This window comes from Eptesicus fuscus, chromosome 4 (assembly GCF_027574615.1).
Source record: "Eptesicus fuscus isolate TK198812 chromosome 4, DD_ASM_mEF_20220401, whole genome shotgun sequence".
Lineage (NCBI taxonomy): Eukaryota > Metazoa > Chordata > Mammalia > Chiroptera > Vespertilionidae > Eptesicus > Eptesicus fuscus.
The window spans coordinates 2,769,647-2,788,038 of NC_072476.1; the positions used below are offsets into that span (position 1 = coordinate 2,769,647).

The window sequence follows — 18,392 nt, forward strand, 5'->3', positions numbered from 1 at the left end:
TGAGTTTCTCCTTTGACTTCATAAACTAAAAGCACTTTTCTTATATATATCCAGCCTTGCAGTTCTGGGTTTAGACTGGATAGACTTGTAACGCATCACTGGATTATTTTTTGAAAATTCTAAGTAAAATATGAGCGTTAACGCTGGTGAATGATGTTTGGTCTGTGTTTATTTGGTGGGTGTTATCTGTGTCATGTTTTGGTATCAGTGTTCTGCTGGCTTTGTAAAAACTGATTTGGAAGGTTTTATGCCCTCCAACAGTTTAAATGGCACGTGGTTATCTACTGAAGTTTAGTAGTTTTCTCCGGTGACAGCAGCTGTTTGGAAAGTAGCCTTTGGCGCTTTCTCACTTTTTCCGTGCTGATTGTTGTAGTTAAATTAGACACATTTAGTTGAAGAGTTCCCATCTGTCTAAACAGACCGAGCAAGACTGGCGGGCTGTTTCCGGGGAGAACTTGGGCTTTGAGGGCAGCCTGAGTTAGAAACGTGGGTATCCCCTCCTACCTGGGCCTCTCACTAAGCTTAGTGTTTCATCTGTAAAATGGGCTAATACTTACCTGGAGGTACGCCGTGAGGATTAAATAATCTGATGTGGAGGGTAGTGCTCAGCGGTGTCTGTTTCAGCACTGGCATTTGCCATGCCAGAGTTATGTTATCCCACCCCATTGTTACTTGGTTTTTATTTGTGGCTTCATTGACCATATTTGTTCACAGTTCTTCAGTCTGAAATATTTGTCAATGTCCTTTAGACCTGCCTGTCGAGCGCCTTTAACAATAATGATCATAACCTGACGTCTTTATCCTGCTTTCTGATTTCAGCTCAGAGTTGGCACTTGGCATGGGTTTATGTGACTTGCTCCACGGAGACTCAAGTGCATTCCTATTGGGGAGGTGCAGCTCTCCTCTTACACAGCAGGGGGAGGGGGCTCATTCTGAAAGCCCACCACCATCTTTCCCCGTGTGGCTTCAGTGCCCTGTAGGGTGTGTAGACCCTGGAACCACGGCTCTGTCTGTTTCCCTCTTTAGTTCTTTCAGTATCATTCTGTTTCCATTGTCATGGGAAACGTAATCTCACAGAAAGCTGTCACGTAATCTTTCCAGTGCCTATTCTGGGTGCTCAGATAGTAGCAGTCTTTATGGAGGGGTGTGAGGGTCGATGGCTAAGCAGTGAATGTGCGTCATGGCTCATTGAAGTGCAGAAAAAGTATTTTTCTATAGAAACATTGTTCAGTTGCATTCATATAATGACATCGGAGAGCCTGCTACATACCAGGCATTGCCGAGACAGTGGACATGCAAAGATGTAATGAAAACATGCTTCTAGCCTTACAACACTCACAGAATAGTACCGAAGGCAGATGTAAAGGGACAGTGCAGGGTAGTCTGATAGGAAATGTGACAAGGTACTGTGTGTTTCTGTGGGAGGTGACACGGGAGCTGTGTTGGTTTCTGTGAAGCTTTTTGCTCGGCAGAGGGAACAGCATGAAAAGAAGCATGAGAGCGTGGACGGGGGCTGGGAAGGGCACGCTCGGCAGGACCCAGGGCAGTGCGCAGAGGCCTTCAGCTTGCACTCATAAAGTGCTCAGTAAGTATTGTTGGCTTATGATGGATGAATAAAGGAATACACATTAGCCTGGCTGGCGGGGCTCAGTGGTTGAGCATCGACCTGTGAACCGTGAGGTTACAGTTCGATTCCCGGTCGGGCACATTCCTGGGAATCGACCCCCAGTGTGGGGTGTGCAGGAGGCAGCCGATCGATGATTCTCTCATCGTTGATGTCTCTATCTTTCTCTCCCTCTCCTTCCTCTCTGAAATCAGTAAAAATACATATTAAAAAAAAGAATGCACATTATACATATACCAGGCACTCTTAATAACATTTTATCTAGCTTATTTTGTTGTAAGGACATAGTATATAATATATATAACATACAAAATATGTGTTTGCTGTTTATGTAAGGCTTCTGGTCAATAGTAGGCTGTTAGTAGTTAAGTTTTGGGGAATCAAAAGTTATAAGTGTATTTTTGACTGCTCAGGGGAGAGGAAGTTGGTGTCCCTAACTCCTGCATTGTTTAAGAGTCAACTGTATATTACTTTTTATGCCAGTTGTTTAATTTCTATTTCGATGTCTAAGATACACACATACATGCTCACACATACACTGTACTTAACAAAGCATACATACACAACATATTTATACACACAAATAAAATGTGTTTACACGCTCCCCTCCTCTTTCCATTTCTTCTGGCATGTGTAACTAGAAAGATTGAAGATTATGGATTTAAGTCATCCATCATGCCAAACGTTTTCAAAGGGATCTTAAAATATTTAAATTCTATCTGGGTTTTAAAAATAAGAGTACACTTATTTAATGCCATTTTAAAAGAAACACTTTAATGAAGTAAAAACAATAGGCTGTAACTCATATTTAGTAGTGAGTGTACACTTGCAGGCACTTTAAATAAATTTTTTTGCACTGAAGTAGCCTTCAAAGAACAATCCATAACCTGTTTTCTTGGCACAATGTAGACATGCAGAGTTGGCTGGGGTGATCAGTTCTGAGGTTTTCTCTGTTCAACCTTCTGCTTTGGATTTTCTATATTCTAGCTACCGTGTTCTTACTCTGTATTCTATGCTAGTCTCACTCTTTGTTGGTAGCATTTTGCATACCTGGCCAATGATGCACACTGAATGCAATGATGCACACTGAACGCAACATATATGCCATCTTGCATTCTGGGTCCTGAGTGCCCTTCCCGTACTTTAAAGGCCGAGAATGTGCACTATGCTATTCCCTGAGGCAGTATAAAGGAGATGATTTTTGCTCCAAGGTACTTTGTGAGATGATTTTTCTCCAGCTCAGATTTTGACCCCTCCTCCCCCCCCTCCCTCCCTCTCTCCCTCCCTCCCTCCCTCCCTCCAGCTTAATCTCATTGGGCCACCACTTGTACAACCCATAGACGGTTCCTCCACTCAAGACTGAGGCATATGGTATGACTTCAGATCTTCCGGGTAATCGTCATCACGCACCTCATATTGAATGAAGCACATATGGGATGCATGGTATAAAACGAGCTTTCTGGAAAGTGTTAGAATGCTTGGAATTCTTTTAGCGAGGTAGGCCGGGGTGTGCAGTTCCGTTGAGTTGGAGTGTTCGGTAGTTACTGTGGTTGTAGTTTCTTGTACCCAGCATCCTTCCTTGTGCCCAGTTGTCTTTTCCATTCATCTTTGTTTGTGTTTTTAAAGCCTGGTGGGTATATATCCATTAAAACTGCCATAACTTCTGAATTTTCAGTGACGTAATTGAAGGTTAAATAATTCCTATGGTCGTTCATAGTTGTCCAGTGCTGTCCTGTTTTCATAGGTGTTGTCTTTCTCCTGCAATAGTCATAAGCCATGTTTAAGGTTACATAACCAATGATGCACACTGAACGCAACAGATATACCATCTTGCATTCTGGTTCCTGAGTGCCCTTCCCGTACTTTAAAGGTCAAGTATTTAGCAACGTTGTGGGAACTGAACGTTACTTTTCTTGTTCAGATGCCATTGCCACAGCCCTGGCTGAAACGTGCTGCAGTTCCGATTCCCAGGCCTTCTGCAGGCCCCTTTGCCCCTTTGCCGGAACAGATGCCGGCCTCACTAAGAAAAGGGTGAACGGGCGTTAGCATTATTCAGAGCGAGCGGCACCTCTGGCGGGCACTCCACTTCTTAGTTCTCCATGTGAGAACTCCCTGCATGTGGAAGCTCGGCAGATACGCCAGAATGAAATGATTCCTTACACCAGGGGTCCTCAAACTTTTTAAACAGGGGCCAGTTCACTGTCCCTCAGACCGTTGGAGGGCCGGACTATAGTTTAAAAAAAAAACTATGAACAAATTCCTATGCACACTGCACATATCTTATTTTGAAGTGAAAAAACAAAACGGCAGAAACACCCGCATGTGGCCCGCGGGCCGTAGTTTGAGGACGCCTGCGATATTCTCTCCTGCATGAAAATTCTTTTTAAAAGTGATTTTTAAAAAACACCTCTTTCAGAAACCTGTTACATTTGCCCTTTAGCTGCTGTTTAGGAGGAAAACATCCTTAGTAGTACATAAGCTCAGTATTTTTTAATTTTAACTCAAATCTGAGCGTCTGGTCGTGTGTCAGGGACCGGAGTATCGCTGTGCGGGCTGTGCAGCAGCGTCCTGTTGGAAACACCTGTTCACACCGGGCTCCGGAGAGACGCTGGCCAAGGTGGCCGGGCATTCTTCCTGCCGCCCAGCCCCGAGACTGAAGACACAGCCAGCTTTTATTCCCGTTAGCTGTGTCTTTTCAGCTGTGAATTTCTGTCTGCCTTATTGGCAACAAATAATGTTTACTATATGGCTCGATCCGCAAGTGTGTGCGGCACCGATGTGGTGTCTGCTCCTGCACACTGTACAGAGGAGCCGCTGGCCCCACCACCCTCGTCTGCACGGAAGCATTGCCGGTAGCCACTGTGCTTCCCAGAGCCCACGTCACTGAGGCGCCTGCTGGTCTCTGCCGTGCCGGGCGGCATTGGGCGGCGTTTACCCGGACAGGCCCCGAGTGAGAACTCCCTGCATCTGGAAGCTCGGCAGGAAACCGTCCTATCGATGGCGTGTTGGCAGCTCAGTGCTCAGTCAAGCATGCTGTATCATGGCATGACGTCTTTCTCAGACTTTATACTTACAGGTTGTTGACTTGTTCCCACATGTCTCTTATTATAAAGTTCTTGAGCAATTTCCTGAAAAATACGCCTGGCACTCTTTTTCTGTAAATGCAAACGAGAAAAAGTGCCTGTCTTAGGACCGGAAGTGCTGGATGTGCCCCCCGCCCCCAGCATACCTATTCCTACCATTAACTCTGATATCTTTAGTATATTAAGTAGAATTTATGGCCGAGAACTATCAAGTTTCAATCTCAGCTTATCATTTGAGATTATCATTGAGTTTCTCAACAATAGGAGACAGTAGCGGTGGTTGAAAGTTGCCATGATGCTCTCTGTGTCTCTTAAACTGTTTCGGATTTGAAATAGTTACAACCAGCCAGAGTGTAAAAGATACTTTACAAGCATTGGTCTGACCTTTTGTGAATCTTCTTTTTCTTTGTTTCTTAGAGTGTTAGATTTTGACTGTCAGAAAGAAAAGGAAAATGTTAGGAGATATTTTATGTACTCAAAACAATTGCGGTGGGCACCTACCATAAGATGGAGCTAACTTAATATTTAATGCTGTACAGTAAGAGTTAGTCATTTTCATGCCGTTTCTGAGATGCTTTTATTATATTAATAAAATAACTCAGACTTATATTGATTGTTGTATTTATAGCAACCCTGATATCACACACATAGATCCCCTCTGATAGCAGCATATGAGCAGCCAGGAGACAGGTACTTTCTTTTTTTTTTTTTAATATATTTTATTGATTTTTTTACAGAGAAGAAGAGAGAAGGATAGACAGTTAGAAACATCGATGAGAGAGAAACATCGATCAGCTGCCTCCTGCACACCCCCCACTGGGGATGTGCCCGCAACCAAGGTACATGCCCTTGACCGGAATCGAACCTGGGACCCTTGAGTCTGCAGGCTGACGCTCTATCCACTGAGCCAAACCGGTTTCGGCGAGACAGGTACTTTCTAAAAAACTTTAGGCTTTTAAAAAATATTTAGGCAACTCCTAATCTTTTTGTTAACTCTTTTTTGCTCATTCTTTTTTAAAAAAATATATTTTTATTGATTTCAGAGAGGAAAGGAGAGGGAAAGATAGAAACATCAGTGATGAGAGAGAAGCACTGATTGGCTGCCTCCCATACCCTCCACTGGGGAGCGAGCCTAGTCATGTGTCCCAGTCTCCTGGCTCATTGGCCAACGCTTAACTGCTGAGCCACCCTGGCCAGACCCTTTTTGCTCATTCTTAACTCTCCCCTTCCCCCTGCAGCAGACAGATAACATATAAGATGGTTTTGAAGAAGGGTCCTTACTCCAGTATTATAGGTTTTAAAGAGAAAACATCGGGCCCTCTGGTCAGTGACGATTGCTGGGATGAAAATGTGCTTGCTTCTCCGACTCCCCAGCAGGCGGCATTTCCTGCCGCCACTCAGGGAGACGGTCACAGTCACGAGGGGAGCTGTTCCGAAGCTCCGCGTGGGGAGGGGGGAGTCATTTCCTTGTGATGATAGTCAAGGCTCTGGGGTCCAGTGCAAGGCAGTTGGACTTACCCTGGTGAGGAGGACGAAGACCCCGAGCACGGCGACCACGTAGAGGGAGAGCAGAGCCAGCAGGGCCGCCAGGAGCCCCCGCAGGCCCTTGCCCGGGCCTCGCGCTCCTGGTTAAGGGCAGAGCAGAGACAGCCAGTCAGTGGGCACTTACTGCTGTGACACACATTTCAGGCTCAACTGAAGCTGCATGTAGAGGTAAAACACACACACTCCGCTTGGCAATCCATAACAATGTATTTATGGTCTCTTGATTTTAAAGATATTCAAGTATGTGATCTAGTTAAAGCCTGTTCATCAGTTTTTTAAAATGTATTATACTGAAAATGTTACTTGTTTTTAAAACGAAGAAGTTTTAAAATTCAATTGTCATAAAGGTAAGAATCACTTTTTATATAAAGCGTTGCTTAAAGTTAGGTGGGTATTTCAAGACAGTTAGTTCACGGGCATGCAGGGTGCCCTTGGTGGAGATGGGTGCATGTCTGGGAGTCTGTCTGTGGGTGCAGATGTGTCCCTGTGCTTGTCAGCGCTGCTGCCTCGAGCTGTTCAGAACGCCACTGACTAGTGCCATCTGGCGTGGGGCCTCAGTGCTCGCTACACACTGAAAAGACAGCTGCTGTTCCGCGCCCCTTCTTGCTCATGAAGTCTTGGAAGGAGAATTATTGAGTCCAGTTTCACATTCTGAATTCTCCCTCCTTGCAGGAGGTGTGCTGGGCTCTCCTAGGGGTGGGGTAACACGCTGTCTTCAAGCACTTGATTATTTGAAGTACAAAATACAATTTGATTTGTAATCATTATCTGAATAACCTGTACTTTTCAATTACATACCTGTAGATGCTTATCCTGTGAACTCAGTTTATACAATGTATGTATTTTTTCTGAAACGAACCAATTAACTATAGTGGGAAAACTTTTAAAAAATGTTTCAAGTGCCAAATTAGGAGTTCTACGGAAAAGGCAGGAACTTTCCATGTCTGTCCACACGGAATGGCAGGGTCAGGGCCACCCTTTGGCCTCTCCCCAGACTAGTGTTTATTCCCCACGATGCATGTTTTCTCCGGGCCCCGGTTATCGATCACCATGCGCCCCGCAGTGCTTTGTTCTCGATGGTGTGATACAGGCCAGTTCCTGAGGACGGGCGGTTAGCGAGGCATGGGCGCTCCACCCCTCACCGCCACACAAGGAGGGTCACCCTCACTAGTGACGTCGGGGCGTGGGGAGAGGTCGGGCACCGACATACCGCCGACTGGCGGCTGGAGGGGCGCTCCCAGGGGTTTTCCAGCCACCCCGTGCGCTGGCCTGTGCTCGGGCCAGGGCCTTCCCCGGCCAGGGCACTGAGGCGCAGAGCTGTGGCGCCGAGTGTAGGGGGCAGCGTGTTTAAAGGCCGCCAGCGTGCCGTGTGCTGGAGCACAGCCGTGACCACTGACCTCTCACCACCAGCACGGTCCCCGCTCCGGCCTGCTTGGCCCTCGGGTCCTCTGAGCTGGGCGAGGCGAGTCCGCAGACGTAGATGGCGCTGTCGTTGGGCGTCAGCCGGTTGACCGTGAGGGAGACCTGGTTCTGTGCCAGGGCCTTCCGCACTGTGAACTTGTCGGCCTCACTTGTGCACCCGTCCGCGCAGAGGGTCTCCGTCCGGTGAGCCCCATAGCGGAACCACAGGCTGCTGGGCGGCTCGGCAGGGCAGCCCACGGTGGAGAAGGAGCAGGGCACCGTCACAGCCCCTTGCGCGTCGTCTACTTCGAGGACAGGCGGCTGCGAGACGGAGACGGTGCAGCCGCCCGCGGCACCTGGAGGAAGACAGCGCTGCTTTGATCTCGGCATTTGTGGGCCTGGGAACCCAGCTTCCTTCTTACCTCACGCGGCACAAACCAGACTGACACCAGACACCAGTGCCCTCACTCCCCAACTCCCCATGTTTCCCGGCCGGCCTGGCCGGCGGCTCACAGCCGCGTCTGGTTCCTGGGAACAGCCCCGGAGAAGTTCCAGGGGGTCGGCCTGCCCGAGCAGAACGTCGGGGTCCCCGCGATCACGCTCGGCGGACTGGCTGACACGCTTCCCTGGGACCTCGGGGCCTGCTTCCTCCTCCGAACCCGCCTCGCAGGACTGGGGTCCAGTGCGGTCTGGGATCAGAGCCTCAGGCGGGCGTCGCTGCCGTGACGGAGCCAGTGAGCCGGGGCATTTGGGGTTTGCCTTGTGGGGTGGGATTGCTAGGAATTCAGGGGCCTTCACAGTTGCCCCCTTGTGAGCTGGGCTGTCTCTGTGGGCAGCATTGTGCCAGGCAAGAAGCACACCGGGGATGCCGCCGGCTCGCTGCTGGGCAGAGCCTAACGGGCCAGGCCTGCCGGGCCCAGCAAGTTTGGTTCCCCGGCCACGGCCGCTGCTTGGATGGAGACTTGGGGCGACAGGCACAGGCCTGCGGTGGGGTCCTGGCTCTGCCTGCTCTGGGGGGTGTGGCCCAGCGTCCTCACTAGCAGAACGGGGGTAGCATCCTGCCCTCGTGGGGCCGCTGAGACCACTGATGCAGAAGGATGTTTCAGAAAAGGAGATATCGCTGCTTTCCTGCTTCCACAGTGCCCCCCGCCATTGAGAGATACTTGCGGGCGTCCCAGCGGTGTTAGCAGGCTGGGACTGGACACCCAGGCCATGCCGTCCACCGTGTCGTGTTGCTTCCCGTCATGCAGGTTGACCCTACCCTGACCCTACCCGGCGTGTGACGCTGGGAAGCCACCAGGCGTTTATAAGTGGAGATTCTGCCACAGCCCGTGGGGTGAGCTCGACCTGCAGTAGCATTGGCTGACACAGTAGAGTGACTGTGGCCACTTGGAGTCTGGCTTCTGCCTGGTTGTATGCTTCTAAGTGGCCTGTGTCGGCAAATGAAGTGGAAGAGAGACCAGCTGGTCAGGTGCTCGAGCTCCGGACGGGCCTTGTTCACGTGCACTTTCTTACAGGCCTGGCTGGGAGGCAGAGCTGTTCTCGCCGCGTTTTAAGTTCAGCATTTGTAGTTTGAGACGAGCTGGGAGCTTTTAAGTGACCTCATCAACGGGAGCCGTGGGAGAGGGTCCGGTCACCAGGCACCCGCTGGCACGGGCAGGCTGCACAGGCTCAGCGGCAGCGCACGCCTCCGGCCCACACGTCACCTCGGACGCTAGCGAACACTGACTTTCAGCGAGTGATCATTTTATTTGGATGCTTTGACTTGGACTTGGGCCAGTTGGAATGTAACAGATTAACCAATGTTTCAGTTACAAGTCCTCTGTGGGAAGGGATTCTTAAAAGAGAAGCTGGCTTTTTTTTGGTTTGTAAATCCTAACCCACCCTAGCTTGTTTGGCTCAGTGGATAGAGCATCAGCCTGCGCGGACTGAAGGGTCCTGGGTTCAATTCCAGTCAAGGGCACATGTCCGGGTTTCTGCCTCAATCTCCAGTAGGGGGTGTGCAGGAGACAGCTGATCAGTGATTCTCATCATTGATATATCTCTCTCTCTCCTTCCTCTCTGAAATCAATAAAAATACATTAAAAAAAATCCTAACCTGAGGGTATTTTTGCCATTGAGTTTTAGAGAAAGTGAAAAGGAGGGAAAGGGGTGGGGGAGAGAGAAAGGGAGGAAAAGAGGGATAGAGGAAGGAGGAGAGAGAAAGAAAGAGAGAGAGGCAGAGAGAACCATCAGTGTGTGAGAGAGAGACATAGATCGCTTGCCTCCCACACACGCCTGACAGGGTCAGGGATCGAACCTGCAACTCAGGTACATGCCCTTGACCAGGCATTGACCCCGAGGCCCTTCTGTGCACAGGTTGACACTCTAAGCACTGAGCAGCAACCAGGGCAAGAGAAGCTGACTTTTAGCACTTTCCTTGGAGAACTAATGCCCAGGATAAAAGAAATATTTGCAATTCTGGAGTTTTATATCTCCGCCTATTTTCAGTTCTGCAAAATGGGTCTGAGTGGGAGCAAATCAGTGGTAGGGTTTCCTGAGTTGTGAGAGCAGACGTGTGAGGAAACTTGTGTTTCTTCCTGCCCAGTGAAGCAACGTCTCCAGAAAAAGAGAAGTTGGGATGATGTGCACACAGCCTGCTGCTGTGAAAGTTGATCAGTAAGCTCTCATGTTCTGGAGGGTTTTTCAAAGGCAGTGCCCTCTGAAAAGGTTGAAAGTTTATCTCCTTGGTGGGGGGAATTTAAAAAGGTTATTTTACTGTTTTGAAAAACAAAACTAGAAGATAAAAGCGAACTTCCGACCCTGAGAAAGCCTCTGGGGCAGTCTGAGCGTGCGGGAGCAGCTGGCCCAGTGCGCTCCCGGCCGCGGCGCCCCCACCTGCGCCCCACGCCCGCCTTCGGGGAGCATCTTTAAAAGAGCAGGGTTCTACTTTAAAATTACACCAGTGACAAGCTTACAAACATAAGGTGCACCTAACAGAAAAAATAGAATATTGAGAGTACAAGTGAGAAATCACCCATATAGGTCTTTCACCCAAAATAACCACTGTTAACATTTTTATATTTATTTTTAACAAGTAAAAAGTTAATTTTAAGAGCTTTTGCTGCCTTCTGTGCCCTACGACTCAAACTTTGTGGGCAAAACTGTGATCATTAGATTTATCAAAACTCTGATGAGATTGTTAGAGCTGCGAGGTGGGAACCACTTTCATGGATGAAAACAGAAGCAGCAGAATTTAAACCCAGGTCTGTGAGAGGGTGGTTATTCTCGGGAAAGGAGCTGAAGCAGCCCCCCCCTTGCCCCCCGCCCCCCCCCGGAGTCTCTCTCTCTCTCATTTACAGACGCAGCTTTTCAGAAGCTGCTCTGTCCCCCTGTGCGGGGTGGGAGCCCGTCCCTGATGGCCGGCACCTGGACCTGCAGGACGCTCACCCTTTGGCGAGGTCCTCTCTGTAGAGCAGCGAACAGCAAAGGGATGTTTCAGTGCTAACACGAAACCTCCTCAGCTGCTCTTTTATCACCTGTTTCCCTGGGGGAAAGGAAACCTACCACTTTAGACAATTTCCATCATGTTACACGTTTGAAAATTATTTTGTATTTAATTAAAATATAAATGCATTTGGCAAAAAAGAGCAATTGATTTAAGTCAAGTGGAGGAGAAAAAGCCGCTTACCGACACAGCACAGGATCAGACCGACTTCCAGGCCGAGGAGGGCCCTGGCCGCGTCCACAGCCTCCATGTCTGTGTGCGGGGTGGAGAGCGCTGCCCGTCTTTTCCTCTTTTCAGAAAGGAAGAACCGAAGAGAGGAACTCTTACTAAGGAACCACAATCAGGAACTTTTTGAAATTGTGTAAATGTTGTTTGTAATGCAGTTTCGCCATTTGAAGTTGGGACTTGAGCCTGGAGCACATTTCTAGGTGTTCACATGATTCATTCGCCTCGGCTTTTTACAAAGCCTCTCAGTGCTAGATGGCCTGAGTGAGCCTGGATTGTGCGTGTCCCGGGAAAGAGTATTAGGTCAATGTCCAGCGCAGTTCCTTCCGGGCCTGGGGGTCACTGCTGGGTCTAGCGGAGCGAGGTTAGTGGACAGTAAACCCATCACAGTGTAGTGAACAATGCGCTGTGTGCCCTAAGTGGCGTGCCAGTTTTGTGTGACCCCTTTTTCCTGTGTCGGTGAAGCAGGTGTGTGGAACCTGTCATCCATACCTCCCAGCCCTGCTCCCGCCCCCTCCTGCTCAGGTTCTTTCTAAGCAACAGAAACGGACTCTGCTGACCTAAGCAAAAGGGAATTTAAGGAAAGGATGGAGGGTCCCAGAGCCGCTGGGAAGACGGAGAATCGCATGTGGGCTGCAGCCAAGAAGAATGCCCCGGTCACTCCATCAAGCTGATCTGAAGCCCACGCTGCTGCCAAGCACCTGACCGGTGCTGCCCCAGCCTTGGCGCCCCGCCACTGCTCCACCCCCAGGGGCCGGGGAGGGGGGGAAGGCTCCGTCCTCACTCCTGGGGCAGCAGCTCTTCATGCCAGGGCCGAGCGCGTGTGCTGGCGCTGGTGGCAGGAGAGGCAGGAGAGTGCGTCCTGTGACACCTTCCCTCTCGGTGCCTGTGCTCTGGGCACTGACAGTGACAGTGTCCCGCGTACAGAACGCTTTCCCCATCTGCATTTGTAACACTTCATTTTTGTGTGTTTATTTTACATCACCATAGTGCCGACAAGCACCCTGAATTTACATTATGTGTGTGTCTCTCTAGTCGATGCTTGGTATGTATGTGAACTTGAAGACCTCCCGCTGCCCCTGTGATGCTCAGATGTGGAGGAGGCTGACACGGCTTCAGTGCAGGGAATGCGGGACACACCCGTTCTCACTCTGTCTGTGGTCCTGGAGCTTTACTTTTATGAAGTTGTTTTGAAAAGTTAGGGAGTGGCCCTAGCTGGTTTGGCTCAGTGGATAGAGCATCGGCCTGCAGACTGAAGGGTCCCAGGTTCAATTCCAGTCAAGGGCACATGCCCAGATTGTGGGCTCGATCCCTGGTTGGGTGCGTGCAGGAGGCAGCCAATCAATGATTCTCTCTCATCATTGATGTTTCTATCGCTCTCTCCCTCTCTGAAATCAATAATAAATATATATATATATGGGGGGGTCCCCTCAGCCCAGCCTGCACCCTCTCCAATCTGGGACCCCTCGGACTGCTGGTTCAAGCCCGATCCTGGGGACCACTGGCTCCTAACTACTCACCTGCCTGCCTGCCTGATTGCCCCTAACTGCCCCCCTGCTGGCCTGGTCACCCCTAACTGCCCCCCTGCTGGCCTGGTCACCCCTTACTGCCCCCCTGCTGGCCTGGTTGCCCCCAACTGCCCCCCCCCCGCTGGCCTGGTCGCCCCTAACTGCCCCCCCACTGGCCTGGTCACCCCTTATTGCCTCCCATGCTGGCCTGGTCACCCCACACAGACTGCTTCTCGGTCATTTGGTTGCCCCTCACTAACCCCCCTGCCAGCCTGGTCGCCCCACACAGCCTGCTCAGTTGTTCGTTCGGTTGCGATGGTCACTTAGGCCTATATAGATATATATATATATATATTTTTAAAGAAAAGTTAGGGAGTGGATCAACTTCTCTTGAAAAGCACACTGATTATCTATTTTCATACATTAAAATCCTGTATTAACCTAGTTTTATTTCGGCCTAATAAACCTCTCTCATTAATATGTTGCATAAGTTTACGACAGCAGTGGTGTGTCCTTGTATTTATCCAAAGCCCTCTCTCCAGTGTCACGTTTGCTCCTGCCTCAGTGTTCCAGGCCTTGGTGAGCTCTGGGGCGGGACCCGGCGCTCCTGCTGCTCTGTCACCCGCTGGCCTGCCAGCCGGGCTCCTCAGCCTGGCCCCGTCTGCTCCTTGTCTCTGTCCCCGACCTCAGGGGCCTGGGAGGGGTCAGCAGAGCACCCAGCGCTTGGCACCCTCTTCCCTCCCTCCCTCTTCCAACAACTTGTTTGTTCAAGAATTTAACTTAATGCTTTATTTGTTTTAGTAGGTGGCAAGTGGGAGAAGCCGTCAGAAATTTTGGAAATCAAGGGACAGAACTGGGAAGAGCAGGTGAACAGTCTGCCGGAAGTGTTCGGGAAAGCGGGCTTTGTTATCGAGGCTTTCACCAGGCTGCCGTACCTGTGCGAAGGGGACATGTACAATGACTACTACGTCCTGGACGACGCTGTCTTTGTTCTCAAACCCGTGTAACCCGCAGAGCCTGCGCGCTCCATTACGCAGGGGAGGAGCTGGGGACTGTCGGGCTAAAGATCATGTAGGAATTTAAAAAGCCAAAATACTAATTATTTCTTTGTAGTGTGTAAAAGGAATGTTTTTTAAAAAAACAACCCAACTCTTTGGTGATTTTATCCACTCTTACTCAGTGTGCAGGTCTCACTCCAGTTACAGGAGGTATTTTTATACTCAGTTGCGGTGGGGACTCCTTCCCGTCCAGCAATAGTCACGACTTCTCATGGGAACAGCAGGTGCGGGTTGTTTCTGACGGAGCGAGGACTGGCGGTGAAGGGGTCCTTCAGTTGCAAACACTGGTTGTAAGGTGTAGCCACGGGCACTCTTTCCTGTTTAGACATCTTTCTGTCCTTCAAGAAAATGTTTTAATCATGCTAATAAACGCTTTTGGCGATGGCTTCGGTATCAGGTTTGAGTTCATGAAAGGCTCCCAGGACCTTGCACTGCTTTGACTTCAGGGACACCCCACTAGTCACGTTATGTGGAAGATGCGGCTGCAGGAAGGACTGAGGCGGGGGGCGGGGGGGGGGCTGTGAATTGTGAACACTGAGGCAGTCAGACCGGCCGTCAAGAGAACCACCTCACTTGGATACAGTACTTCAGGGACTACCACCCACTCCCCAATTCATGCTGCTTTGGGGAATGCAAAACACTGCGTCTGCCTTTGTGGTAGCTAACGTCCTACACTCAGAACTTCGTGTTTCTGGACAATCTCAGGTTCTCAGAACTGAAACATTCAGTTACGTCTACCAAAAAAAACGGAGCCTAAAGATGTTTTAATTCCACTTCTTCCCCTACACTTGTATACCTCTTTCCCAGAACTTGGTTCATCCTGAAATCCTTCCCTGAATTTGTTAGTTGCCAAGCATATGGGTTGATGAAGACTGTGTCGGACTTGTGCATTCTAGAATCTGTGAGTGCCTCCACCCAGAAATGTTGCAATGCAGGAACTCCTTAGCTGGTCAGTAACCGTTGTGGATATTCCAAAGAGCAGAGCACTAACCCAGAATCTAAAATCTCGTAACCACAGAGATGCCGATTTGAGATTGCTGTTTATAAACAATATGTTATTGTTACAACTTTATTTCTTTCCCCAGCCAGGTGTTTCACTAAATATCCCCATTTATATGCTCATAGAAGTCATCAAATCAACACGTTCACTGCAACAGCTGGGTGTAAAGGCGCGCCGAGGCCTTGAGAAGAATGGCTTCATTATCCATTAGGAGCGGCCCTCCCACATCCTCTCGCCCGGGTCTCCCGCTGTCATGGTGTAGTCATAATAAGAGTTGGGTTATGTGATTTATACAAAATTGTTGGTACGTTCTAAAGCTTTTTTCCAGGTATTCAAATAAGTGAAGTGCAAATACTTAGCACCATAGGCTGTAAGAATAGAAGGCGGAAATGAGTAAATAATGTAGTTCTTGTACAGTTGAGTTTTGCTCCTTTTTGAACTGTCTGTCATTACCAGGGTTGCTATTAGACTGTTGAACGAGAGTGCAAGAGTGATAGATGTTCAAAGAGGCGGGTTGCCCCAGTGTTTCATAACTTTGAAATTGAGACTTAATTTGATGGTCTGTTCAAAACAAAACTCATTTGTTACTCAGAAAAGCAGAGAAAGCACATACATTTATGCATTTCGAAGATAAAAATCGTTTCTTAAAATTACATTCTCTGAAGACCTAATTATCTTTGATGTTTTGTGGTGAAAATTTACACTAGCAAATCTCACCTTTCCTAGCTGGTCTCCGAAGCCTGGTGGTGCCCCACCATTTCACTAGATGGCGCTGTTGCCCACTCAGTGTCAATGGCTTTTTTTTCCCTTCCCTAAATGGAATCCTGTTTTCCCTCCCAAAGTACAATAAAGCTGCCTTCTTGTCTGCACCATTCTTTGTGTAAGTGCTTCGTATCAAATTCAGGTTGTGCTAGAGAAATTAAGAGCTCTATTTGTGGTCAAAGCAGGCTAACTATCTGACCTTAGGTCGTGGAGGAGGGAAATGCAAGCCGCACCTGCAGCTGTAGCTCCTGGCACCTGCTTGGAGAGGGGGGGGAAGGAGAGACAATGCCCTGAATGGGTTCTCCCTTGGGCAGAGTAGTTAAAAGCGACAGTGTATTTCCTCAGCTTCTGTGAGTCGGATCAGCTTTTACATAGTTGGCCTGACACAAAAGAGGCCGGCTGGGAAAGAGAACCTCCGTGTTTCACGGCGTCTTTCTGAGGAAAGCTTTTTCCCCCTTCGTTCTGAGCCTGGGATTCAAATAGACGCAGAATAAAGCAAGACGTTTCTACCAGTTGCTTCCCACCACTCGGTGACCGATGAAGCTTCATGGTCTTTTCCCTCTGACAGCGACAGCACATTGAACATGGCTTCCAGTGGCTGAAGTGACCCCCACGTGTGTGCAGGTGCCCGTATGCTTCCAAACAAACTTCCGTCTGTGCACCGTGTGAAAGCCGGAAGGCGGACCGCCCGTCAAGGCCGTCTGGTCGGAGCGGTACGCCGAGGGCCTGGGTTCATTGTTTACTCCGAAGAGGACACTCACAAACGTACAACCAGCCTACAGAGATGTAAAAGCACGAGCTGGCAGAAGGAGGTTTACACTGTATCTGCAGTGAGAAACGCGTGTGACCCAAGTGGAAAAGCACCCAGGTCGATAAGGAACTAGGACTGCCATATGGAATCCAACAGCCTGCCTTTTGCACTTAGTGGGTTCTGGGATAATAGCTAGGCAGCAGTGGACAGTACAATAACATTCCACACCTACTGTAGCTGTCTGTAGAGGTGTTCATATTTTGGGGCTTGCTTAGTCAATTCTAATATATTTGTGTTGTCTTTGTCTTCTGTGTAGGAATTCTAACTTTAAAGTTGTTGCTTGCTTTTTAAAACTCATTTTAAAATAAACTTTTATTTTGGAATAATGTTAGATTTAGAGAAATCTTGCAAAGATAGTACAACCAGTTCCTGTATGCCCTTTATGTAGTTTCCCTAATGTTAACATCTTAGTAGTCATGGTATATATGTCAAAACTAAGCAATTAACTTTGGTACATTAATATTAAGTACACTACAAGCTATTGGCCCATTTTTTTTACTAATAAACTTTTCTGTTTTAGGAGGGGATTCAGGATAACATACTTAATTGCTTACTTTAAAAAATTTATTATTATTATCACTGATTTTAGAGAGGGAGGAGGAGAGAGAAATGTCGATGTGGGAGGGTAACATCAATTGGCTGCCTCTTGCATGACCCCTACTGGGGATTGAGCCTGCCACCTGGGCATGTGCCCTGACTAGAAATTGAACTGTGACCTCTCGGAGCATAGAATTGTTAGTTTACTGAAACAGTACCATGATTTGTTTTTCTTCCAATTTTTTATTCAAGTAAAATACACATAAAAATTACCATCTTCACCATTTCCAGGTGTATAGTTCAGTGGTATTTAGGACATTCAGGGTATAGCCATCACCATTTTATCTCAAAGACCCGAAACTCCCCACAGAAAACAAATCCCATTCCTTCTTTCTTTATTTTTTTGTTAATCCTCACCAGAGGATATTTTTTCCATGATTTTAGAGAAAGTGGAAGGAAGTAGGAGAGACAGACAGAAACATCTATGTGAGAGAGACATTGACTGATTGCCTCCTACATGTGCCCCAGCTGGGCTGGGGATCGAGCCTGCAACCCAGGTACTTGCCCTTGACCAGAGTCAAATCCGGGACCCTTCAGTCCATGGCTGATGCTCTAACCACTAAGCAACTGGCTGTGGCCCAGTCCTTCTTTCCTCAGCCCATGGCACCATCACCTCCTTTCTATGGCTCTGACTACTCGAGGTCCCTCGTAAGTGGGATCACACAATATTGTCCTTTTGTGTTCTCCAGGCTCATCCCTGCTGTAGACTGTGCTAGAATTTCTTTCCTTAAAAAAAATCATTTATTTTCAATTACAGTTGACATGCAATATTATATTAGTTTCATGTGTACAACATAATTAGACATCACATAACTTACTAAGTAATCATCTCAATAAATCTCACACCCATCTGACACCATATATAGTTATTAGACTATTATTGACTGTATTACCTGTGTTATACTTTACATCCCCATTACTACTCTGTAATAGCCAATTTGTACTTCTTAATCCTTTCACCTTTTTCACCCATCCCCCCCAATGGCAAACGGCAAAGTGGTCTCGGTATCTGAGTCTATTTCTGTCCTATTTTTTCATTTATTTATTTATTTATTTTTAGATTCATTTATTGACAGACTAGAGGCCCGATGCACGAAATTCATGCAAAGGGTTTGGCTTCCACTGCCACTGTGGCCACCTCTGCCTCGGCCCCTGCCACCGCAGCTTCGTCTGAAAGGACTTCTGGTCTAATTAGCATATTATGCTTTTATTATTATAGATATGTATTTATTGCCATTTTATTGTTCTTTTCTTCTTCTTAAAGAAGACTCTTTAACATTTCATGTAATAC

At 48.2% G+C, this 18,392-nt stretch overlaps 2 protein-coding genes across 5 annotated transcripts in view; one reads left to right on the forward strand and one right to left on the reverse strand.

Annotated features, from left to right (window-relative positions):
- METTL9 (methyltransferase like 9) overlaps positions 1-14,316 on the forward strand; it is a 49,571-nt gene extending 35,255 nt beyond the window's left edge. For 3 of the 4 annotated variants that reach the window (XM_028127383.2, XM_008152745.3, XM_054714416.1), the window contains exon 5: positions 13,675-14,316. In XM_028127383.2, coding sequence (XP_027983184.2) covers positions 13,675-13,880 — 206 coding nt within the window. In that variant the 3' untranslated portion in view covers positions 13,881-14,316. The remainder of the gene's footprint in view (positions 1-13,674) is intronic. The other variant, XM_008152746.3, reaches the window with a different exon arrangement.
- Positions 3,240-11,422, reverse strand: IGSF6 (immunoglobulin superfamily member 6). The gene is made up of 6 exons (XM_008152744.3): positions 11,324-11,422; positions 7,650-8,009; positions 6,226-6,332; positions 5,092-5,139; positions 4,699-4,779; positions 3,240-3,382 (listed from the first exon to the last, which is right to left on the reverse strand). Exons 1-6 carry the CDS (start codon positions 11,388-11,390, stop codon positions 3,326-3,328), a joined length of 720 nt encoding a protein of 239 aa, XP_008150966.2. The 5' UTR covers positions 11,391-11,422; the 3' UTR covers positions 3,240-3,325.
- Positions 14,317-18,392: the final 4,076 nt, after the last annotated feature.

Coding starts and splice junctions, on each gene's coding strand:
- IGSF6 (XM_008152744.3), bottom strand. CDS start 11,390: ATGGAGGCTGTGGACGCGGCCAGGGCCCTCCTCGGCCTGGAAGTCGGT. Junction 4,780..5,091: donor AAAAAGAAGATTCACAAAAG/GTCAGACCAATG, acceptor TTGCATTTACAG/AAAAAGAGTGCCAGGCGTAT. Junction 3,383..4,698: donor TGGGAACAAGTCAACAACCT/GTAAGTATAAAG, acceptor TGACTATTGCAG/GAGAAAGACAACACCTATGA.